Raw genomic sequence first — 25,603 nt, 5'->3', positions numbered from 1 at the left:
GATGAGTGGTGTCCCTCAGGGGTTCATACTGTACTTTTTAGTAGTACTCTTTAATATCTTCAGTACTCTTTAATATCTTCAACAATGACACAGACAGTGGGATCAAGTGCACCCTCAGCAAGTCTGCAGATGACACCAGGCTGAGTGATGCAGTTGACATGCCTGAGGGACGGGATGCCTTCCAGAGGGTCCTGGATAAGCTTGAGGAATGGGCCCCTATGAACTTCATGAGGTTCAACAAGGCCAAGGGCAGGGTCCTGCACCGGGGTTAGGGTAACCCCCGGTATCAATATGGGCTGGGGAATGAAGGCATCGAAAGCAGCCCTGCCCAAAAGGACTTGGGGGTATTGGTGGATGAAAAGCTGGACATGAGCTGGCAATGGGCACTCACAGCCCAGAAGGCCAACCGTACCCTGGGCTACATCCAAAGAAGCATGACCAACAGGTCAAGGGAGGTGATTCTGCCCCTCTACTGCACTCTGGTGTGACACCAGCTGAAGTCCTACATCCAGCTCTGGAGCCCTGAGCACAGGAAAGACATGGACCTGTTGGAGTGTGTCCAGAGGAGGCCACAATTATCACCAGAGGGATGGAGAACCTCTCCTATGAGGTCAGGCTGAGAGAGCAGGGGTTGTTCTACCTGGAGAAGAGAAGGCTCCGGGGAGACCTTCTTGCATCCTTCAGTACTTCAAGGGGTCTTACAAGAGAGGTGGGAAGAGACTTTTTAGCAGGGCCTGTTACAATAGGACAAGGGGTAATGGTTTTAAACTAAAGGAGGGCAGATTTAGACTAGATCTAAGGAAGAAATTTTTCACAATGAGGGTGGTGAAACACTGGCATGGGTTGCTCAGAGAGGTGGTAGACGCCCCATCCCTGGAATCACACACAGAATCCTTAAGGTTGGAAAAGACCTTCAAGATCATCAAGTCCAACCATCAACCCAACACCATCATGCCCACTAAACCATGTCCTGAAGTGCCATGTCCACACATTTTTTGAATACTTCCAGTCATGGTGACTCCACCACCTCCCTGGGCATCCTGTTCCAAGGAAACATTCAAGGTCAGGTTGGACAGGGCTGTGAGCAACCTGGTCTGGTTGAACATGTCCCTGCTCACTGCAGGGGGGTTGGACAAGATGACCTTAAAAGGTCTCTTCCAACCCAAGGATTCTATAATTTATCTATGTAATACTTAATACAAAAACAGACTGGAGCTTATGTGTTGCATACAGTATCCCTGTTTAATGTTAATAGTATTAAGCTAACTCTTTAGAAAGAGCAGACAGATTTTTAGCGGTCAAATTTGCTAATCTATGACTGTAAGGCTCTCCTTGCTTATCCCAATAAGATTTTTAAATATTTCAGTTACTTTTTCTGCATTATACCTAATTAATATGCTAACAAAGATGTTTATTGTGATTGGCTGGGATAACAGCATTATTTTAATTCCTGTTTAAAGATACCTTGTTGTGTTGGGAAAAATGAAAAACCTAAAGTGTGCTGTCACACAGCTACAAAAATGGTGTACAGTATCTGTCATTAGCACAATGTTTTTGGTTTTAATTTCTAAAGTATTAAAGAATTGTCATGCTTTACCTGTGATTTCATCTCATAAAGCGTAGCATCCTCTGGAGTTAATTGAAGTGCTTCATCCCACTTCTGAATAGCCTCTCGGTACCTGTTAAAACAATATTACAGTCTCACTATATTTAAAGACATTAGATATTTCTATTTATATCCTGACATTGTCCTAAACTTGGCATGTCATCAGTATTAATGATTTTTCTAACTACTTCCCTAGAAGAGACGCTGAACTGTTTTCAGGAACTGGTTATTCCTTCTGACCAAATGACTGCTAAGTACTACTGCACAACTGGCCTCAAGTGAATTTACAGGTCAACATAGGCAAAGCAATGACTTAAAACTAGAATCTTGAATCTTTTGACAATTCCTCTCATTGTCAAAATCATTCCTAGTCAGGCATAAAGAAATATAATCTGAACCCAACATGCCTTGCTACAGTCAGAATTCAAAATGTCTTTTTGGTCTAAAAAGGCTGAAAAACAGGAGGTGCCCTCCTGCATTTCTGTACTGTGAGACACTAGACATCTGAATAAGTTTGGTATATAAATATAAGAAAGAAGTTGAAAGTAAACAGCTATACTGAAATCACTCAGCTTTGGGAAGGTATACAGTAGCTTCACAATATGTTGCCCCTCCCCAGAAAGCAGAAGAGTTGGCCAAACACAATAAAAAGTAGGTCTTTTGCCTTGAACAAAGATGTAAAACTTGGAGAAATGCATACTAAGGTTTTGAACGATACCGAAGAACTCTAACAGCATAATAAAAGGCTGTTACAGGGATGCAGTCTTTCAGCCCTAAAGGTGGCCTCGCATTAACGAGTCTGTGGAGTGCCACAAGTTCTCCGAATCTGTTTCAAGATCCACTTTTGTTATGGAACTGTGTAGGAACTCCTATATTTATATTAATTTCACTGCAAAGGTATGGAAACAGTTGCTCTTGATAGATACCCACACTGCAAGTTTAATGTGGTATAGAGAAAACTAATTTTCACACACACTTCATATGGAAACAGTTTTTATCTTCCCCTATTCCCCATGCTTCCTTCCTTTTCCCTTCCCCACTTTTCAGCCCTCTGGCTTGTATTACACCTCCAGGTTTTCCAGAACAGTCACATGAAGACTTCAGAAAGTTATGAACTGATTTGGAATAGAAGAATGGATTGGAAAACCAGCACAACTGATGTCAAACTCTCATTATGATTCAGGTATTATTAGTTTGTAAACGACACTGACAAGTATGTTTAGCACTCAAATTAAACACAGGATGTTTCAATAAATTTTCCATTTCCTCAAAGTTTACCCACCAGCTGTATATGTCAGTTCACTCCCCATGGGCAGGTGTTCACGCTAAAGGAAGCATCACCACATTTTCTATGTATGTCAGTAGAAGCCTTAAGCTATCATTTAGTTAGCAAGAACTACTTTTTTGTATAGAACATTATAGTCTTGTTCAAGACCTAGCACATATATAGCACAATAAACCTACAGGAGTAACAGAAGGCCTCAGCTCAGTTAGGTGGTGTCCTGGCCATTCAGCAAGGCCCAATATTGTGAGTGTAGCAAAAAAGTTTAGAAAAAGAGGATTTTGGAAGACAGAACAAATACAGTAACAACATCAGTAACTGGGATAAAAACTCACAGCAAGAACATGCTACCTCTGAAGAGAGCACCAAATATAATCAAACATTCCCCTAAATCCTGTTGGGTTTTCCTGCCAATTTGTCAACAGTCTGCCAACAGAATAAAGATGTGCAAGGGAAAAAAGGTTGTCCACTCACAGAAATGCTGTGCTATGTGTGTTATGTGAATGAACAATAAGTTACTGAACTCCACCTATGAGCCTCAGAAAGCACGATCCGAGTGAATTGATGACAGAATGCCAGAATCACTTCCCAGGACTGAGAACACAGTGGAAGAAGGCTGGAGAAGGACGATTTGTCTGTAGGCACATGCTGAACCACCTGCTCAAGAAGACTGACTGCTGACTACCAGTTTCCAGTGTGGAGATATCCACATGTCTGTGAAATATTGAGCTTTTCAGTGTATATATTTCCTTAAGAAGAAAGTCTTATAAAATATGACTGTTCTATTCTTTTTAAATGCTCAGGAAAAAAGATGTTTCCATTGCCATTCCAGGAAAAACAAAGTGCACTGTTCTTAAGAGAAACTAAGCCCATGTTGCTTGCTCTCTTAATGCAAATTTAGGAAAAAATTCCTTTCTATAAAGATAGTCCATTAATCAAAGAATTTTCTACCTCATTCCCTTGAAGGAAAAGATTATATGCTGTATTAAATACCAAATGCCTTACTGAAAAAGTTGCCTGGGGATAAAAGATACAGTTGTAAAGTCAATGTTCCAGTAAATGTTTTATGAAAACCATGAACCTTGGCTGAAATAAGTGAGCTAACACAGGGGTAGTGTCATTAAATAAATAATTAAAAAAATAGATCAATTTACTTCTCTCAGTATCTTTTCTGAGTTCTACAGGATCATTACCATTATGACAAGGGAGAACTCATTTTGAAAAGGAAAACTTCAATATAAGTATGACATCTGCTCTGGGTTTAAGTAACACAAATTTAATGAAGATTCCATTTGATATTCCCATTTCTTTTCTCAGTAAGTAAATACGCTCACATAGTTGAGTTACTAGCAGGTAAAAAGCTTGTATGCATGCGCCAAGTTGCAAAAGTTGCCATGTCAGGGCTGGCAAAATTTAAGTAATGAATTTTAGCTTAATGCTGTTCCACTGAGGTCTACCTGAACTTCTTCCCATATGCCCGATACGGAAAAAAAGCACACATTCAGAACACATGCTATGGCACAGCTGATGCACAGTAACATGCATTTGAATCATGTCCCTTCAGAAAAAGGGATATGAAACCTAGCATTTCAAAAATTAAAATAACTTGCATCAAAAATGACGTCTCAAAAACAAGAATGTGACTCAAAAAATGGCAGATCCATCCAGCGATGATGCTATAAGCCTTCTACAAAAACCTCTGATATTTATCAAAGTGGAAATTAATCTCAAGCTCCAGCTGGCTGGCAGTCTACTGACTGGAAAACAGCTTTGCAGATCCGGGGGTCCTGGGGGACGGGAAGCTGAGTACAAGCCAGCCAGCAATGTGCCAGCATCCTGGGCTGCCTTAGCATCACCAGCAGACAGAAAGGTGATCTACTTCAGCTCTGTTGAGACCACATCTGGAGTGCTGGGTCCAGTTCTGGCCTGAACAGTATGAGAGAGACATGCATGTACTGGCGTGAGTCCAGGAATGGGCCACAAAGATAATTAAGGGCTTGGAGTCATATAAGGAGAGGCTGAGGGAGAAGAGACTATGCAGACTGGAGAAGGGAGGATCTTATCATAACGTTAAAATACCCAATTTGCAAGGGAGATAGGGAACAAAGAAGCTGGAACCAGACTTGTCATGCCCGGTGACAGGACAAGAAGCAACAGGCACAAACAGAAATATAGGAAATTCTGTTTAAACGTATCTCCATTGTTGGAAATATCCAAAACCCAACTGGACAATGTCCTGAGCAACTTGCTCTAGTTGATCTTGCTTTGAATAGGAGTTGGAAAGAAAGTTTCCTAGGGTTCCCTAGGATTACATGATATTAAGACATCAGCAACGTCAGTGATACATAATTTAAGATGTAATGTAATTATCTTTGGCAAAATGAAAACTTAAGCAAAAATATAATCTTAAGTAAACCAATTTTTACATATCTAGGATTACTATAAAAATTTATCTAATGTAGCAGTAAAGAAGTTACAGAATATTAATAACGAGCATATCTTGATTTTACAGAATATCAAAATATTTCCAGCAAAATTCTAATCTGTATATACATTGTAACTAAGCATCTAAACCTCCAGTAATATAAAGCATTTTTAAGAAAAGCCTATCATATTTTGAAGTACTGAACTACTATTTATCTGAGTATAGAGATACAGTATACTTAATTTGGTCTACCCACAGTGATTTCAGTAGAATAGTACACTTCACGGCAAAAAATTTTTTGGGATGGCTTCAGTGTAGAAGATTTGATGGACAGTGCATCAGTACTAAAACTGCTCTCTTCAGACATGCTACTGACCATCTGGGAGCTATATAGACTTGGCACATTTTACTGAAGTTTGCTAAACTTTTGAAACAAACATCTCATGCTTACACTTCATTTTTTCAACATGACTTCTGGGAAGACAAGGTCTTGAACTCAAACAAAATCATTAAAACAAATTCCTACTTCCATAAAAAAATATTTAATTGGAGGCTTCTCAGTTAAAAAAAAATCAAACCCTGTTCAAGTTACACAATGATCTGTTTTTGAATCATATATATATATAATGCTAAAAATCATCACTGCAGATCACACAGGCTCTAGAGTCCTGTAGTTTTACTCCAACAGGCTTACCACAGTTGATGCTTCAGGAACAGAATGACACAGGGCATACTCTAAGTGACACTGAAAGTATCTGAAAATATACTGAAGACATGAGATGGTATCAGATTCAGAAGAAAGAGACAGGCTTTAAGAGAGAGGCACAGGACAGGAGTACAGTGTCAGGAGAAGGGATGAGGCAACATAACTCCTAGAAATTCTGAGATACTTGGAGAGATACTTCCACAGTCAGATGTTATAGAGGGTGAGGAAACACAAGGTTAGACAGAGCTAAGGAAGGGAAAAGGAAAACAACATTTTAAAAAGAATATGCTTAATTCTCAAGTAGTCATATCATGTCACAGAGGATGAACATGAATGGTCTGTGGCCACCAGAAACACCAGCTAGAACAATTTCAATCTAGTGTAGGGTAAAATTCAGACTTCGGTGGAAGCTAGAGAAAAATAACACTAGTCAGTAATTCTAGAGTGTACATGAAAAGGAAACAGAAATGAAAAGCAAAGCAGAAGCTGATTACAGGAATAGACTTCCCTTTTTAAGCTGGGAGATGGTGCGAGGCTGGACTGTGTGGGGAAAAAAAGATTCAAAGAACAGGTGAAGGAGGAAACTAAGAAGAATAAAGCACAATGAACATAACATGGCTTTTTTTCCTGTTTAACAACTTCAGAATCCTCTAACCCAGCTAGTTTTTTTACAATAAAATACTTCCTCTGCTGGGGGTGGGGAGAGAGGTGTATGGCACTTTATAGAAGCATCTGGAGAAGAACAGTGTGCAGGAACAGGTGAAAGCAAATTGTTTGCTTAATGTATGCACAGAAAATTCTTGTCCATAGCTAGTGCCATACAGCATGTTTAACCTCATTGGTAACCTTCACAAGACTGGTAGGTCGTTAAACACATGAAGTACAATAGTAAATGTTCTTTTGAAGTCTTAGCAGTTCTACGATTTTTATCTTATTTTTATTGTAGACAATTCTGACACTATCAATGAATCATCATTACCACAGCTCAAAGGCACAGCTGTTTATGGTAAATAAAGTGTCATGTGTTACTTTTGATTATGCAGGGAGAAAGTTAAAACTGGCTGGTTTACTTTATCTACTAAAACTTCCAATAAAACATTTTAATTTAACAGGCTGATTTAGTTATGGCCATACTAATCACCACAAGTAAAGAGGTACATGACAATTCTTCAGTGGAACCTGACTATATACATGTTCTTGCCCCATAGTAAAGGGGATAAACACAAACTTGCTGTAACTGTCCTTCGAGGAGGTAAACGATACTGAATTGACCACGGGGTAAACCAGCATGCACTGAGCTAATGCACATCGTTACACAGCATAAGTATACATGAGTTAATATTCTTGCACATATTCGGCCCCCCAATTCAACCTGCCTTTGCTGCAGAATCTTCCTGGACCTTGCACTGCTACTTCATACTTTTTCCCTGAAAATACAGATTTGATATAAAACTTATCAGATATTATAGAGGAATTTACTTACTTGCAGTAAGATTACATCATGAAGACTGTCAGAAGCTCAAAGAAATACACTGCTAATCACAAAGATTTCATTATATTTGCAAATGATCCTACAAAAATACTCAAGAGTCAAAATAATCGTAATTTTATTTGATAAGTTCAGGCTAATTTTCATTTTTTGTGGCAGTACTGAGAACTTTGTGGTGTAATCTTAATGTGAGAATAGTTAATAGCACAAATTCTCTCAACAAGTTGATAACTTAGACACCAGGATATTATTCAGAGTGGAGGAAGAGAACTGGAAGAATTTATTATGCTTCCTTGAATTAAGTGGTGGTTTTGCTGGCTTAGTTTTGTCATTAAAACCACAAGACGCTGCTGTCTCTGACTGCATACCTGTCTACCTATATAAATATTAATGGATAGACTGCAGTGAGAAATATTTAGATTTTTACCGTGTAGAAGTTTAAAACTACAGTACGGATACATGTTTGAACTTAAGGAGGAGTCACAAGAAGTAAGCTATCTCTACCTGTATTCTATTAACACAAAACTGTCAAGTAATTACGAAACAGAACATAGAGGTGTATTTAAAAATACACCATGAAAGATCTTAATTCACCAGTGCACAATATTTGCGAACTTCTTTACAGATCGGCAAACCTTTTACCTGTATTTCTTCAGTATATATAGTTGCAAGTCATGTAACATAACTGTTTGTCTTTAACACATAGTAGAACAATCATTCTTCTATTTAAAAAGGCAGTGCTAACAGCGTTGTTGATAGGGAGGAAATAATGGTTACATTCACGTATACTGTAAGTTGCATTAGAGTGCTTAAAGACAGAAATTGTGAAGACTCTCCACACCACTAAGAAATATTCTCACACAAGAAATCATTTAGTAAATGAACACAGTAGTTGTACAACATAAGAGCATTAAAGAAAACAAATATTAATAATATACATATAACTAAAAATTTTTTCCATTTTCAAATGCTTCATGTTCAACATTAGTGTCAGATAAGATGACAACTGGTAAGAAAGAAACACCTGAGGAACCCTCTACAGGGTCTAGAAGCTGCTTTGCAACCATAAGTGGAGTACTTCGTTAAAACCCAGCCTTGTAATTTAATATAACATAATCCAAATGGGGCACTGACTGTCATTTTATGGGCAAGAGCTCCGTAGGAAGCCAAAATAGTCAGCGACAAACAGGAGCAGAACTGAGGTTTACAGATGGAAATTTAAATCAAGAACAGGAATACAAGCTTTATTACTCCTGAACCTACTACTTCATTATTTAAGCAATAAGAACAGAATGTCATAACCTTCCAAGCTTCAAAGCAAAAAAAGTATTGTATAGTTTCAGTAAAAATCAATTCACTATTTTAGTACCCTAAACAAAAGCTGCAAATTAATTTAAGTAAAATATTGTAACTATTGCAAAATCTGTTAAGTATCCAAAGAGAAAAAAATGTATTTTTATTGCTGAAATTAAGTTTTAAATACAAAGCTTTACTTCCTCAAAATTCTTTCAATAGTACTTCCTCTGAAAGCAACAGGAAGAAAAATGTAGAAGAAAAACTGTTATGCTGTATTTGAAGCAATTTTGAGGTCATATTCCACTCTTGAGAATTATTTGTTCAGACAGCCTTTAAAAACATAGTAGTAGAGCTAGAATGACGGGTAGCATCTGTTTTCTTCTTAGTTGAGTAAGCATTTAATCCTTTTAACCTTTTGATTATGTGTCCACAGATGGCTGACAGCTCTTTCTTACCTCATATTATAATCCTACTGGTTCTCAGAAAAGAGTCATGGAAACGAGGGCAAGAAATCAAAAGCTGTGAACAGCACCCAAAAAAAATGCACCAAAAAAGGTTTCTGGCATTTAGATACCAGTATTTCTCCATCTTTCTCAAAATTACTTATTGCCAAATTATGATGCTCAAGGGTAAGGTATTAACAGGGCAAAACAATTTGGGAGATACTATACACAAAAAGCATAGTATGCTCACATTCTATTCTGAGCAGTTCCATTTCACCTAGTTGACATGCTCTTGTTATCTGTACTAAATAATGTAATTCCCCTTCACTTTTTTCCCCTCTATTACTTCTGGCCTCTTTACAATGTTTGCTGATGTCAATGTCACAGAATCATAGAATCATTAAGGTTGGAAAGGACCTCTAAGATCATCAAGTCCAACGGTCAACCCAACACCATCATGCCCACTAAACCATGTACTGAAGTACATGTACACGTCTACCAACAAAAGACCAACACCCACTTCACCACAACCCCCCTTCTGGTAGTTGTAGAGAGCGGTAAGGTCTCCCCTCAGCCTCCCCTTCTCCACACTGAACAACCCCAGCTCCCTCAGTCGCTCCTCATAAGACTTGTGCTCCAGACCCCTCACCAGCTTCGTTGCCCTTCTCTGGACACGCTCCAGCAACTCAACGTCCTTCTTGTAGTGAGGGGCCCAAAACTGAACACAGGATTCAAGGTGCGGCCTCACCAGCGCCAAGTACAGGGGTACAATCACTTCCCTACTCCTGCTGGCCACACTGTTCCTGATACAGGCCAGGACGCTGTTGGCCTTCTTGGCCACCTGGGCACACTGCTGGCTCATATTAAGCTGGCTGTCAACAACATCCCCAGGTCCTTTTCCACTGGCCAGGTCTCCAGCCACTCTTCCCCAAGCCTGTAGCATTGCATGGGGTTGTTGTGGCCAAAGTGCAGGACCTGGCACTTGACCCTGTTAAATCTCATACTATTGACCGCAGCCCATTGATCCAGCCTGTCCAGATCCCTCTGCAGAGCCTTCCTACCCTCCAGCAGATCAACACTCCCACCCAACTTGGTGTCATCTGCAAACTTATTGAGGGAGCACTCCATCCCCTCAGCCAGATCATCGATAAAGACATTCAACAAGACTAGCCCCAAAACTGAGTCCTGGGGAAAAAATGACAGAAGTTATACACAAAAACAGAGAGAAAGAGATAAAGAAAGAGGAAACATGTAATTCTCTATGGCATTTTGAGACTTGAAGGGCAATTTTAATTTATTTTTCATAAAAGTACCAATAAGCTAATTAGGCAGGCACCCTATAAACCTCCCCACATAGCTGAAACGATTAGAAAGTATTGATGTAAAATAACTATTAAGTACCAATGCAAATACTAGTCAGCAAAAACCATCAAGTCTCCTGAAATAAGTGAAATACAGATGTGTAATAAACAGTACAGTCTACCTACAAGGACATAATATACACATATACAGATTGTACAGAGATTGGATGTCACCTTCTAGAACTAAAGGAATGTGTCAGACACTTCTAAATCCCAAGATGACTAACATGCAAATCATACACATAAAAGCCACAAGAGTGGGAACTCTCACTACCAGCACTGCAGAGACAAGGATTGGTAAGCTTCAGTGTCACTAAGAAAAATATTCTGTAAAGGGACAGATGAGGCAAGTTTGTGCTCCAATTTCCATGACAGAGTTAGTTAGTCACTTACAATGCTGCTATCTTTCTACTGATAAGCAATCTTACAGGAATCAATAGATTCAGGCTGATGACTTTTGTTGGCAGTGTGATTTTGTATACACACAACAGCACCTATCAAAAGAGAGTAACGGCAAGAACTGTTTTAAATATCTCCTTCCATTTTTCCCACACCACAGCGTGAGATGCAAAATAAAACATTAAAGACTCAACAGAAGATTAATATTTCAGATGTTTTTATCAATATTAATTACTGGATAGGAATACTTCAACCATTTAGTCCACAGTATCCTACGATTCCTAACTTCTAAAATTAATTCTTCCTCCTCTTATTTTATGACTCAAATCCTATGCTCTACCCAGCAGTGAACATCTACAAAGAGCACTTTGAGTTCTGGAAGGACTCTCTTTCCATTAAACTACCCACAGATTTACAACACATTTTCAGAAAAGTAAACAGGACAACAGACACTAGTTTGCTGCAATGAGGCACACAGCTGTAATGCATCTGTTCAGGCAAAATGCCTTTTGTCCAGAAGGCAGCAAAATGCCTTCCTCTGAACAAAAAAAAAAGGAAGCAATCAAAGCTTAATAGCTCAGTGTTGCATCTGGAGAAATGATCTCTGTCTCAATTATAAAATATGTCCTTTAATGTACAGTACTTACCACCTTGTCTCCTTAAAGATTAGGTTGATCCCACTTAGATAAACATAATTAAGTCTGACTTGCAAAAGCTTTATCTCTCTACAAATCCTTTTCCTGGATTTAATGAAAGCTACCATCCACAAACTCTAAAAACATCAATGAATTTTCTTTAGATTTATCTTGGTGGCCTTTTCCAGTTTTGCTCAATAATTAAAATTTCTCTCTCTCCATTTATCATCAGAATATGATGACCAAAACTAAATAACTTGGGCATCCTCAATAATCAGTTAAAATATATTCAAAAACTATAAATTAACCCAGAAAAAAAAAGCCAGCTTAAAGATTTCTCCTATACTTACGCAATGCTTCATGCAACAGCTGTTAATACTAGTCACTTACATAAAACTTCCTTTGGTTTTATGACAGCAATTTATTCTGTAAATATTAAAATGTCCTAATTAATTTATTATTCTAATTTTAGTATTAATTTCTTTCATTCCATATGTCAACACTTCTACAATTTTTTCCAGTATTTCTTGGAATTCCTTTCTCACTTTGAATCCCACAAAAAAAATCAGCTACTAAAAAAAAGTAATTTCTGAACGCTCTTTCATGCAATGCCACCCACAATACAGAAGCCTTGGAATTCTGCCACATTTTTGAAAGGCAAATACAAATGTCTTAATATAAAGTTGTAGAGTCATTCTAAGTGAGTTTTCAAAAGTTGTTCTGGACTCTCCTCAGTCTACTTTCTTGCCCCTGCTTTGCACCAGTATAAAAGCTTTTGCTTCTTAAACCACGTAAATAGTCTAATCTCAATTATGATCTGTCCAAACATCAGTTTGTTTTAAAACACCAAGCAGCTCCCCAGCATAATTCTCCATTTGGCTACATGAACACAAAGAGGAGAGCTTTATTTAGGAGGGAATGACACCACTATATTGTAATGGTTTCACATGATAGCTAAACTTTAACATCTCAAGTACATGTTTGGATGTTGGAGAATTTCACAGTCCTTACTTTACTAAACAAGACAAATGTGATAGTCATGAAACTGCATGCATTATAGAAACCTGGCATCTTTAGCAAATAGTTTCCTACCACCTTCATACTGAGCTCTACAAACAGATTTTTCAATTTGGCAGTAAGAGAAAGATAGTCTTGCAAGGAATGACTAAAACAAAATTTATTTTCTATATTGGAAAAATTTTATTTCAATCTCAACATGTGATTCTACTCCCCAGAATGCTTGATACAAACCTTTTCTTTATTTAGCCCCTATTTAAGTCCTTTCTGAAGTCTCAATAAATATTCATCAAATTCAGTTTTCAGAGAGTTTTTCTGATCTGAAAGTTGAAATACTTTACTGAACTACAATTCTATTTCAGATCATGCAATACTTCAAATAATATGTCCAGGAAAATAAGTTATATGTGAGCAATATCAGGGAAAGTTAACCTTCTGACAAACAGAAGGGTTTCACTGACTCAATAGATTAAAGACAATTAAAAACATTTATGTCAACATCCAAATCCACTGAGGGTGAATTTATCATCATGACAAGAGCCAATTGCCTGGAAAAGTAAAGCTTGTATTAAAGCTTCCAGGCAAAGCTGCAGAACTCCCTTCAGTAAGTTCATACTATTTAACATATTTAACAAGTGTCTTCCTCTAACAGTAAAATAGAATTGTGGAGCCAGCTGAATACAAGCCACTATTCATCACCAATATAGCTCATCCAAAGAACCTACTTAAAAAAAAAAAAAAACACCACAAACAAAAAAACAAACACTACAGCTATGAACTGCATTTTGTCTTAGCTGTTATTTCTTAGTTTTTACAGAAGACAGAAAGCTTAGGCCACAGTCTACTACATTAGATCTCTATTACCAGCTGACAAACCAAAAGTTTTTTTAAGATTTGGCATTTAGTTGTTAACACCAGTAATAACTCCAGACACTGGCAGGAAAACATGTCTAATACACACTAAGACTGGCAGCCTATAAAAACTATCAGTTTGAACTGGCTTCAACATAGCAAGCTTCAGTTCTCCATGAAAGCAAAATTTATATGATTGTTTTTCAGAAAGGAGGGGAGGTATGCACTATCTCTATCACTACATGGTATTAGTGTGCCAGGCACCACCCAGAGGTAGGAAGGTATGGTTCTTTGCCTAAAACATTTTGACTTACAGTATTTAAACACTATATTAGAAAATAGAGAATTGATATTAAAAATACTGTGATTCTTCTCTTGTGACTGGGATGGATGCACTGGTCACCCAAACGACTGTAGTTAAGAAGAATGTACAACGTCTATCACCTATTTCATATAGGTCACACAGTTTACCAAAAATACATGGCCATATAAGTTAACAATTTTGTCTTGTTATAACTCTCTCTGCACCCACCCGTCATGTACTGCTAAAATTAGAGAAAATAACTGCTCTGCATACACATTAGTACAGTCCCTAAGCTAAGTAAGCTTAGTCCCTACAGGTCCCTACCAGCTACCTAAGAGTAATTTGTTCAAAGTCCAGTGACAAAGTGAGAGAAGAGCTAGATGAAGGAGATGAGTATTTAAAAAGTGTAAAAACTGAAATGTCTGGCCTGCAAGTGAAAATACAATTTACCGACATCCTTTTCAAATTATAAGTTCAATACAGTAACAATAACACACAGGCAACAACTAGACAACAACACCCCATAAATTAAAGAACTTGTCTCCACTTCTCTTGCTGTTTGTCCACTTATTCTAATACCCATTTGCCTGACTACTTTGGCAAAAGTGTTTGTGAACCAGATCAGAGCCAGCAACTAGAAAGAGGCAATTTTTCAGCTAGGCTTTTTCTCTAATCCAGTGAACTGGTACTCTCAGTTGGGTACCCCCATGGTAAAACAAAAAAATGTGACATTGCAAAGGGGTGGAAATGAAAGGGCCGGAGATCTGGGTCACATTGACCCTGACGGAAATTGCTTTAACCAGTGATGGAACTGCAACCTTTGACTAGATACCTGACTTGTAAACAACCAAAGCTACATAGCATACGTATCAGCCCTTGCTTTCAATTAACTCAGCCCTAATATAATTTATATGATTGCCTACAAAAAGACTAAACAGTTAACTCCCATGTAAATAAATGAACAGAACAAAAAGCAGTAGAGAAGGTCAAGATCCACAATAAATTAAGTATTAATTTGGTGATGACATTTTAGTGTACAAGACCCTTACAAGTAATTTTTCTTGTGGCAGTAAATAATGTTGTGAAGTCAACTCTTAAACAATTAGCAGTCCTATAACATCATATATTTCCACGAAGAAAAAAAGAGAATGCTCCCCTCTTGATTTTCCCCACCCACTATTTGAACTAATCCTTCAAAAGACCTGACTGAGCAAGACCTTGTTCCTAAACAGTTTTCATTCTAAGCCTTTACTGCCAAGCATTCTTTCAAGTTTAAGGATATGTTCATGATATGCCATGAGATGAGGAGGACACCAATTAGGGAACTGGAAAACAAGCTGACATAGTATAGAAACCAAGATCTTTGTAATAAAACACATTGCTGTATCCTACCTCTTTAGAAAACTCATGAAACCAATGCTGACGGACAATTATGATCCCTTAAATTCAGTATATTTTAATTTTAGAAGATAGGGTCAACAGGTACACATCATGTTACATGATGATCATACAAGGGATACCGAGTTACTCTTTCAAAATTAAATTCCATGAAGCATAAAGACAGTTAAAACAAAAGGGGTGGAGGGCAATATGATCTTTGTCAGCATCAATAACTAGGCTTTGTTTAAGAGCAACTGGACAAAGTTATTAAGTTAGGAAACCACTTCATTTTCTTCCCCTGCAGCTTCCCCTATTAAGGGGAATAATATTATGAAAAAATAATTTCTAAATACAAAGTTTTTATTATTCAAGTAAAAGCAACTAGATCTATTTAACAGTAGATCTGAACAATAAACAAAACCACAAAACCAAATTTTAAAAAAATTTAAATGTTACCATATTTTACAGTATCCAAGTCGCAATACTTAACATCATTAATATATGGAATCCTGGACATTGTGACAAGCAGTACTGCAGTAGACCAACTCTTGCCAGTGTCTGTCAAGTAAAGTATGTGGAAAAAGGCCCCAGGTTTTATGTCTCTGTAAAAACTGCTTAGGTTATTAATGTGAATTACTAGATTTTCCTAAATTGTATTATACTATGTATATAAATAATAGAATTCTCTACATTCAAAAGCTGCATTATCAGAATGTCTAACTGAAGTTACGGGCAAAATCTCCTAGCTCAAGTCAGAACCATGTCCTTTAACTTGCTATATAGACTTTTGCATCAAAGTATTTACATGAATCTCTAGCTGCCATCTACTAGTACAGACCAGCTAGCAGACATTGGTTTCTGCAGGACAGTGACAGTGCTGGTTTTCCTGCCACTGTGTCTACTATTTTAAAATATGGTCCCTGTCCCAGCCAGCTTGTAACAGTAATATGCAAGAGAAAAGGAATTAAGTCAGTTTCAGAGATCAACTCTGAAAACAAACACAATTAAGAAAGGAACTCACAGTGGAGCACTTAATCTCAGCAGAACACTTAGAGGAAATGAAGATGCACCAGGTGCCTCTGCTGTATACATGTATTATCCCTCATATGCAGCAAAAGTTTGTAAGTGTTGTGAGGAAAAGTATCTCAAAGGCTGCATGGCATACATACATCTGATTCAAAGAAAATCACAGACTATCAAAAGAATAAAGTAGAAAAAGGTAAAAAGAGTAGTTAACTCTACTTGTGTATAATCTACAAGGCTAGAAATGTACCAGCACATGTGCTTTCACATTTTTTTAATTAATTTTTAAAGCACACATGAGTGATAAAAATTAAATGTAAAATATTGTAATAATAAGTTACAAAAATTAAAATAATAACAATATCTGCATTTTTATATCATTTATGTACAGGACATTATGTTATGTAGTTCCTTATAGGTCGTTAAGTAGCACTACAGGGTTATTCTGGGATTAGATACAAATATTCCCTTTGGTCATAAACAAAAGCTGTCTGGGAAAAGTGCTAGGAATTGAACAGAAGCAACAGAAGCAGCTAGCAATTTAAAAATTCAGAAACTATCAATTCCTGTCTTACTGATTACTAACAAGAAAGTCAACATTTTTTTAATGAAATGTAAAAATCAGAGGCAAGTATTCATTATTTTCCCGTAACTTCACATACATTAGAAGGATAGAAGTAACTGTCAAGCATGACTCCTCTACCTAAATATATTAATATATACATAAAAATGAATATATAGATGAAACTTTTACTTTGAATCATTTTTTTCATGCTTCAACTCCAGTAATATAGTCTACATATATAAATATAAGGTTGTTTTCTTTTTTTAAGTACAGACACATTTTCGAAGTGTTCATTTAAAAAACCCACTAGATAGCACATGTCCAGTGAATACAACAGCTTCTCACTTCTAGAGTTCTCCAAATTATATTTCATACATAAAAGGAATAGAGCCTCTAAGCTTAAATCCAAAGACAGATAATATACAAATTATCCTTAATCTCCAAACAGGTATTAGCAGTTAGGCCCTATTCACCCCACCTAAAGTTTAGATACCCAACCTCAAGCATTTACACAGAGACTTCCGTCACCCTGTAGCCTCGCAGGCTGTACCTGCACCAGCACACTCACAGACCCTGGCTCCTGAGAAGCATTTACTCTGTCTTACAGGGTGGTCCTTGGCATAGCTGTGGCCAGCCAGCACTCTCCCAGTTTGTCCACAACCACCTGTTCAGGAAGACAAAAGCACCGCAAAACGGCCCTAGTACGTGTATAATGTATCTATAGGGTTAACAGTGAGCAACAGGAACCTCCAAATTACAATTTAAGCTCTTAAGCGAGCTGAATTGTCTCAGTATCTCTTTCTCCTTACATTGCGAAGGGACTTCGAACAAATACGGACTGCTACCTTGGCTGACACCACCAGTGCCTAAAGTTATACATAATGATATATAGGCATCAATTAAATTATGCTTTCTACTTAAAGAAAATATAAGTGAATATATAAAAATGCTTCCACAGTCTACAGTTGTTCCATGAATATTCCTCCTGTCTCTATTTACAAATACATACCTACATAAATATGCACACACTCAAATCAGATGGATACAATGTCACAATTCAGTATCCTCAAGTAACAATAATACTAACAAAAAGATAGTCTCAAAATTATTCAAATTGTACCATTTAAATAATCTACACTTCTTCTTACACACATTCTCAGGAAAATGTGCGCTAAATTATTAAATTTCAAAACTGAATTCCTGCTTTACCAAAATAACAAGCAGTTGTGGGAAAATAATGTTTGCCAGATGTAAAGGAAAATAGCTAAATTAAAGATAAACTGTGATTTAAACAAAAGAAACAAACATTCTGCAAAGACCTTCTTCCTTGATGTGAGGAGACAACTAGATGCATTACCAGGACACAACAACTCTATCAGTAAGTGAAAAAAAATAAAGCTAGCAATAAAAATCAACTTAAAGACAAAAATTAGTATGTCCCCTCAAACAGCAGTTTACAGGAGGGTGTTAAACACTGTAAAACACTCTCTGCACTCTTTTTTTAATTCTGTAGAAAGGTTATGAGGCCTGAAAAACAAACCAATGTTCTGACTAATAAGACAGAAGCTGCAACATGTGCTTTTCCCAAAAAATGGAGGTAAGAAGTCCATACTTGTTCAGAGTCTTTTCTGTTTCAGCTCACATGTTCTGCACTGAAGAGTTAGTTACACACCCCTAGCCTCATTTTAGTGAGCGTATCATGTGTACAGCGTTCTCAAGGAAGCTCACAGCAAGGAAGTTATATATACACACAAATAGACAGTAAACACTGAAAAACATTACAAAGTGATCAGGTATTTTGACTACAAGTCATGACCATTTTAATCAAGCCCGTGTTAGTACCATACATTTTTAGAGTGATAAGCCTACCTATTTTCTCTGCATTTTGCATGATTGGCCTTAGAAAGCACTCAATCTAATCAAAGCTACTAATTACTGAGATTAAAATTTTCATTTTATTTGGAGAACACTAGTATTGGTCATTCACTCTAAAATGAGGTAATCACTATATGGAATAGCAAATTATACCTGGCATGCAAACTACGTCCAAGACTGATACCGAACAGTTATTTTCAGCCTACAAGGAATAGGAGGAGTACTTACTACATTCTCCTCATTTCATTGTAAGCATTTTCCAGTGATTTCCCTTGCACTTAAGTACAAAATCCAACTGTGTAAGATTTTCAGGTTGCTCTTATGGAAAAGCCAACATTCCTGATATATTGTATCAGCAGCCTAACAGATCTTTAGATTTTATTCTAGGAGCCAGATATAAAAGCTAAATGTGTAGAGTCCCTGATTATCTACTGAACAAATCCTTTTAATTTTCTAACTTTTAAAATACATCTGTGCTTTAAATGATGTCAGTGAGCAGACAGAGATGGGAAAAAGACGGAGCAAAGACTGTCCATTTTTTTGTATCTCTCTGTACCCAAAGCATTCCACAAAAAAATATATGGACTAGTGAAACAAAATGAAAAATAACTGCAAGAAACAGAAATAGGTTTCCCACTCACTGAGAAAGGTTCCATTCCAACAACTTGTACAGCCAAATTCAAGTCTGAGGAACTACCTTCTGTATTCTAAATGTATTTGTAGTTTTTAATGGGGTATAATTACAGAACAGCCAAGATTGGAATGGACCTCTGGAGATCTAGTCCAAACATCATGCTCAAAGCAAAGTCAACTAAAGCAGGTTGCTCAGGTTATTCTCCAGTAGGCTTCTGAGTATCAACAAGGATGGAAAGTCCATGCCATCCTCTGGTCAATCTATCAGGTTGGCCAAGCATGATTTCCCCTTTGCGAATCAATGCCTGCCACTCCCAATAACCTTCTTGTACTTTCTGTGTTTCAAAATGATTTCCAGAATTATTTGCTTCATCACCTTCCAAGGGACAGATTTGAGGTTGATGGGCCTGTAAGTCCCTGAACCCTCTTTCTTATCCTTCATGAAGATAAGAAGCAACATGCTTTCTAGAACCACCCCCAGTTGTCATGATCTTTCAAATGCAGTTGAAGAGTCTTTGTGATGACATCAACCAGCTCCCTCAGCACTCATGGATGTACCCCATCAGGTCCCATGAATTTGTGTATGTCAGATTTGTCTAAACATTTCATAGTCTAACCCTCCTCCACCAAGGGTAAGTCTTCCTTGCTGCAGACTGTCCCTCTAGTCTCATGGGCCTAGGGTTCCTGAAGGCAAGCCTTATCGGTAAAGACTGAGGCAAAGACGACATGTGAGTACCTCAGCCTGTTCTGCATCCTTCTTTACTAGATCCTCTACCTGATTCAGCAGAGGACCCACATTTTTCCCAGTCTTCCCTTTGCGGCTGCTACCCCTGTAGAAGCTCTTCTTGTTGCCCTTCACATCCCTCACCTGATTCAACTCCAGGTGGGCTTTGGCCATCCCATCCTTGCATACTCGGACAGGGTCTAAGGTCCTCTTGGGCAACATGATCCTGCTCCCAAATCTTGTACATTTCCATTTATGTTTGGATTTTGCCAGGAGCTCCCTGTACACCCACATGGACTCCTACGGCCTTTTCTTGATTTCTTCATCAGGATGAACCACTCTTGAGCTTAGAGGAGATAACTTGGAAAAAAAACAGCCAGTTCTCCTCGACCCCTCTTGTCTCTAATATGCCCCACTACTCCTAGGCTCCTCCAAACTGTAACCCAGCCTATTAAATTGCTGAAACATTTCTGCCAAAGATAGCAGTTGTATCTTCTCGGAAACCTTTTTGTTAACACTGTATTATGCAAGTAACATCAGTTTTTTATTGACTAAACTTGAAAGGCAATTTCAACACAATGATCTTTGCCCTTTGTCATGTTAGTTGCATCAAAATGTGTTATCAAAATAATCTGAAAGCAGTGTTATTGCTTTAGTGCTTTCCTAACTCATTAGTAATTAAGTGCTTATCCTAATCTAAACCTGAAAGACACTGGTAAATTGAACAAATATAAATGCTGTAAGAACATGACAGAAAGGCTTTTCAATTTTAATTAAATAGGTAAATATTTTTTTTTATAACACTTAACTTACCACTACACTAAACACACTTTTTATTTAAAGGAATGTGCTTATCAACTTACACTGACACCTTACAGGATCTAGTGAGAAAGACATAATCAGTTACAGCTTATATAGCTAAGGAATCATAAACTACACATGTTGAAGTGATGTTGGCGTATTAGTATAGGGGAAAAAAGTGTCAACTGCTAAAAAATTGAGTAAGTCACACTTCATAGAAGTTCATCCTTTTAATAGATTAGAAAATTAAATTAAGTAATTATCAAAGATTAATTTCTCTAGAAAAGTACAGTTTCATGCAAATTGACCTATTTTGTCTGCTGACAGCACTTTGACCTGTCCTTGTTTAATTTGCTGCTGCAAAAGCTAAAGGAAAGAGACTAAAGCCTTATTAATCAGTCTAATTTACACATCAAGTGACAAAGTGACATCAACTATTTATTTTAACATAGATGAATCTCTATAAGCTCAGCCAAAACATAAGCATGTTCCATTTAAAAACAAAGTCTTCCCAAACCAGTACCAGCTTTAGAGATAGTTTTTTTTAGTGCAATATGGAATAATAAATATCATCAGAAGCAAGAGCAGCAAAACTGAAAAATTAAATGCAAGTCAATAAGAATTTAAACCCAACAGTGACTATTTGCAAAAGAAAATGAAGGAAAATGAAGTACTTACAGGAGCATTTTTTTGCACACCTTCAGGGTACGTTGAGAAGAACTCTAGCTCCACCTACTGGACCAGCTACAAAAGTGTTTGTAGTTTGAAAACACCACAGGGGGACTGCACACCCATCTATATGTATATGCAACTCAATTATATCGAAGATACTCGGCTGACAGAAGTTTTTCTTCTCCTTGCTGTTAGTTCTCTACATGCCATATGCTTGAGGACATTACACTTCGTTGTTTAATCTCACCTAAACCTGTTCCTAAGATCATGTCCACAAAGACTACCTACCTACCAGTCAACATACGCTGTAATTGCAAACTGCTGGGTTCAAAATACTAAGGCTGAGCAGATGAACTTTTATCCTTTTGGATTGTGCTGGATTTAAAACAGTGTAGGACTACGAACACAAAAAACCCAACCTAGATTATGGTTGTTGTTTTCTTAAATTCTAATGTCTGTGGGCACATCCAGGTTGGATAAAACACCAGTATTATAAGTTTCACATAAGCAAAACCAATTTCTCCTCTGGAACAGTCTTCATTCTTTCCACCAACAGACAATATTCTGTTTCCCACAAGACTCTGTATATGTTTAATTGCTCCTTCCCACACATCAAAAGAGCACACAAATGTGTCACTTCCACATATCTGTCTTTTCTTTTTGTTCTGACAATGAGATCACTCATTCACAAGCCATCTTCAAAACTGCCTACTGATCAAATTTCTAGGTCAGAGTTTCCTAAGCCGTGTCTTCCACAATAAAAGACCCACTAGAATAATCAGCCTAGTTCAACACCTGTTTGCAATAGTCTCACCATCTTTCTTCCCATCCCACAAAAAGACTAAAAACGGATTTAGAAACTGTTCTCTTCAGCACCATTTTTCTTCCGTGTGTGTCTCAAGTCCTGACATAACAGATTCATGGACACACATTACACAGGTACAAACACTCCCCAAGCAGCTCCCACAAAAGCTGAAAACCCATAGAGGGCTGCCACCTCCAAACCAATTCACCATGTCACTCCTGAGTTTACCAATGGCAAAGAAAGGCTGTACAAATTCTAATCCCCAAGAAGCCATTCATTATTCCTGCCCCGCAAGAAGCACTGAGACTCAGTTTACAAGCACAAGTCAATCAGATCCACAGAAAGAGACTTACTGTATACACAGAGACTAACAAAACCATGGTGGGGGTGTAACACCATCACTGCCTTCCCTTACCAGAAAAATAAGCTGATGGACTAATCAAGCTTAAATCACTACTCTAGCTAAGTAATAATGGACCCACTTATAAACTCATCTTTCATCACAGTAATTTTGCCATGCACTTTACCTCAGAGTCTCTTTTCTGAAAGAAGTGAAGCTGAACGTATTACTTTCCGTTCATTCATTTAACCTCTTGCTTCTTCCCAAGTCTGTTTTCTTTCAAGATCCCCTTCTCACCACTCCCTAAGTAACACCAACTAAGATATCACCTCAGTTACCCTCTAGTGCTCAGTCTTTGCTTTTCTTCTGAATTCTTCAGTACAAGGGATACCATGCTTTTACCTAAATGCTAAATAATCCAACCTAAAACTTTCTTTAACTGTTATGCTGTGATATTTCAGGAAATAGGATAAGCAGACTCATATAAATAATTAAATACTTACTGTAGATTTTAAAAATGTATATTCAAGAAATAGACCATGTAAGTCTGAAACACAATTACAGCAACCACTTTCCACCAGAGGGAACATACATTCAATTCAGTCTTCATCCTCAAGTTCCCTGTAATGGTATGTCAGCTATTCCACCTGTTTAATAAAAGCCTCCCACTGTGAATTTAGCCTCTAATCTATGTGAAAGCTTTTTTTTAAGAGTAAGATGTGCCTGAAAGTGATGTACCCTGACAGCACCATACTACCATAATTCCCCAAACTGTACAGAGTGTGCTAAAGTAAAAAACCTTTATGCTGCTACTTATACATGGGTTAAGCTTTTGTATTGTTTTCTGACAGATAAAGGAAAACTCAATCTCTAAAATCAACTTAAAATACTAAAAGCACCAAAAAATAACCTGCTGCTCAAAATAAATATGCAGCAGTTCTTATCTCCCTTCCCTAAACCACATACACAACATATTATTTGCTGCTGTTCAAGAAATTTACGGCACTTTACATAATACACAAAAACAATCAATCAAAAAAGAACACCAAAATCCACAGAGAAAAGATATAAAACATCCAAAACAAAATACAAGGCAGGCAAAGGTGGTAAAACAGAAGACAGAAATAAAAATCAATCTCTTCAGTATATATAAGTACAGCAAATATTAGTGATTACCAATATAGTATGAAAACATTTAGAAATATTTGTTTTCTTAAGCTTACAAACACAATCTCTACATCCTGAAAAGGACAGAATAGACCTAACTTTCTGTAGATCACAGTATGATTTATTTCCAGTGTTAAAAACAATTATGTTAATAAACTTTCAGTTAGAGTATTCTGTGTTTTCAGCTATTAGTATTGAGATAACTGATTTATGCAGCTACTGCATGAAAGGTATTAATACAATGGCAGCATGCTTAAAACTCATTTAGCTCAATTTGGTTTAAATCTGAAGTCAATTTTAAAAGGCTTCAAAATTTTATTCAGTAATTACAGAGCTCAGGAACATGAAAGGGTGTACGTAAGTGAATCACTGCCCCCCAAGCAGTCTCAACATCGAACAAGTGAACAGTAAAAAGAGGAAACTGTATTTAAATATTTGAATAGAAGCCTCTTTTCAAAGACATTTTTTACATCAGACCAGACCACACAGCGTGTTTATTCTCTTATATAAATTTGGCTGCTTTAAACTTCTAAGATGTTGTCTCCTCCATATTACCGAGAGAACCCTTTTCTAGGATGAAGTTTCTTAACACAAAAAGTTTAACAGCACAGGAGCACATCCTGACTTATTATGGCATTGTTTCTACCAGGAAAATAATGTTATCTCTTATCTGGGACAATGAATAAAGTGGAGATGCTCATACAAGTAAAGTCAGGATAGAAATTCAGATGTCAAGCACTCTGAAGATTTAAGGGGACTATTCTTGGAACTGTTTTTTCCCCCCGCTAATGAAGATCTAGCCAAACTATGCAGTTAATATGTAATTTATAGTTCCTCTTTCCCTCTTCTAACCCTCCCCTACTCCACAGGTACTTTCTGCTTGAAGCATACTTGGACGATGGAATCATCTCTGCAATATCCTGTTGCCAAAGGCTCAAGAGTCAGTACTGCTATCAGAAGATGTTCAGAGCAGCTACCTGAACCTGACCTTCCAAAAGCATTAGACAGATTAACTGTGCATTAGCTGCTTTGCAGTATTTGCCTAGGCATTGTGCACATGCAAATAAGCTTACTCTTAATAACACAAGAGACACATCTACAAGAGAAGAGAAAGCTACCAGAGTAGCTGCAGTATTATTTACAGTGTGGCTTCTCTTATTTACCCTTTAAACTTTCAGATCCAATCAGTTTCTCACCTCTCTCCTTCTATCATTTCTTTGTTACATGAACACACAAAAATGAGATGGAATACAGACTTCATTTCACAGTTGCAAACACCATCAAAGGAAACAACTCGTTTAGTGCCAGAGAATAAAGGTAGCATGAAAGAAGTTATCACCTTTTCAAGTATGAAAAATGTGAACGCAGCTGCTAGCAAGTTACCTAGTATATAGAGAAGTGATTAAAATATCATTCAGCACTTACTGAGTAAGAGTGAAAAAGAGTAAGATAACATTAGTACCTCCTATTTTCAGCCAAATTTGCTCCTTCATCCTTCAGCTGCTTACTTTTCTTTACACAGTCTTCTAAGAGAATTTCCTTTCTTCTCTTAGTTGCATGCAACCAGTTAGCATCATCATCATCAGCAAGATCCTTGTCATCCGCAGCTTCTGCTTCAAATTGCTGAGAAGTAGCTTTTGAGACTTTCTCACCAATCTTTCTTTTCCACCCAAAAGAAGCCATTTGTAGAACTAGAGGAATAACATCTTTTCAGTAGTTAGGTAACTTAACTTTTAAGTACATAGGAGAAACAATACACTTCACCCATCTCGATTCTAAACCAGAAACATGTAACATGCTGCC

At 37.3% G+C, this 25,603-nt stretch overlaps 1 protein-coding gene across 1 annotated transcript; it reads right to left on the bottom strand.

The window, feature by feature from the left end:
* Positions 1-1,597: 1,597 nt before the first annotated feature.
* Positions 1,598-25,483, bottom strand: LOC104624167 (tetratricopeptide repeat protein 33-like; the record flags this gene model as incomplete). The annotated part of the gene is made up of 2 exons (XM_010291462.1): positions 25,263-25,483; positions 1,598-1,679 (listed from the first exon to the last, which is right to left on the bottom strand). Coding segments are annotated over exons 1-2 (303 nt in total), but the record flags the coding sequence as incomplete, so codon positions are not given.
* Positions 25,484-25,603: the final 120 nt, after the last annotated feature.

Source organism: Phaethon lepturus, unplaced genomic scaffold (assembly GCF_000687285.1).
Source record: "Phaethon lepturus isolate BGI_N335 unplaced genomic scaffold, ASM68728v1 scaffold7800, whole genome shotgun sequence".
Classification (NCBI taxonomy): domain Eukaryota; kingdom Metazoa; phylum Chordata; class Aves; order Phaethontiformes; family Phaethontidae; genus Phaethon; species Phaethon lepturus.
This window is presented reverse-complemented; position numbering and strand designations above follow the sequence as displayed.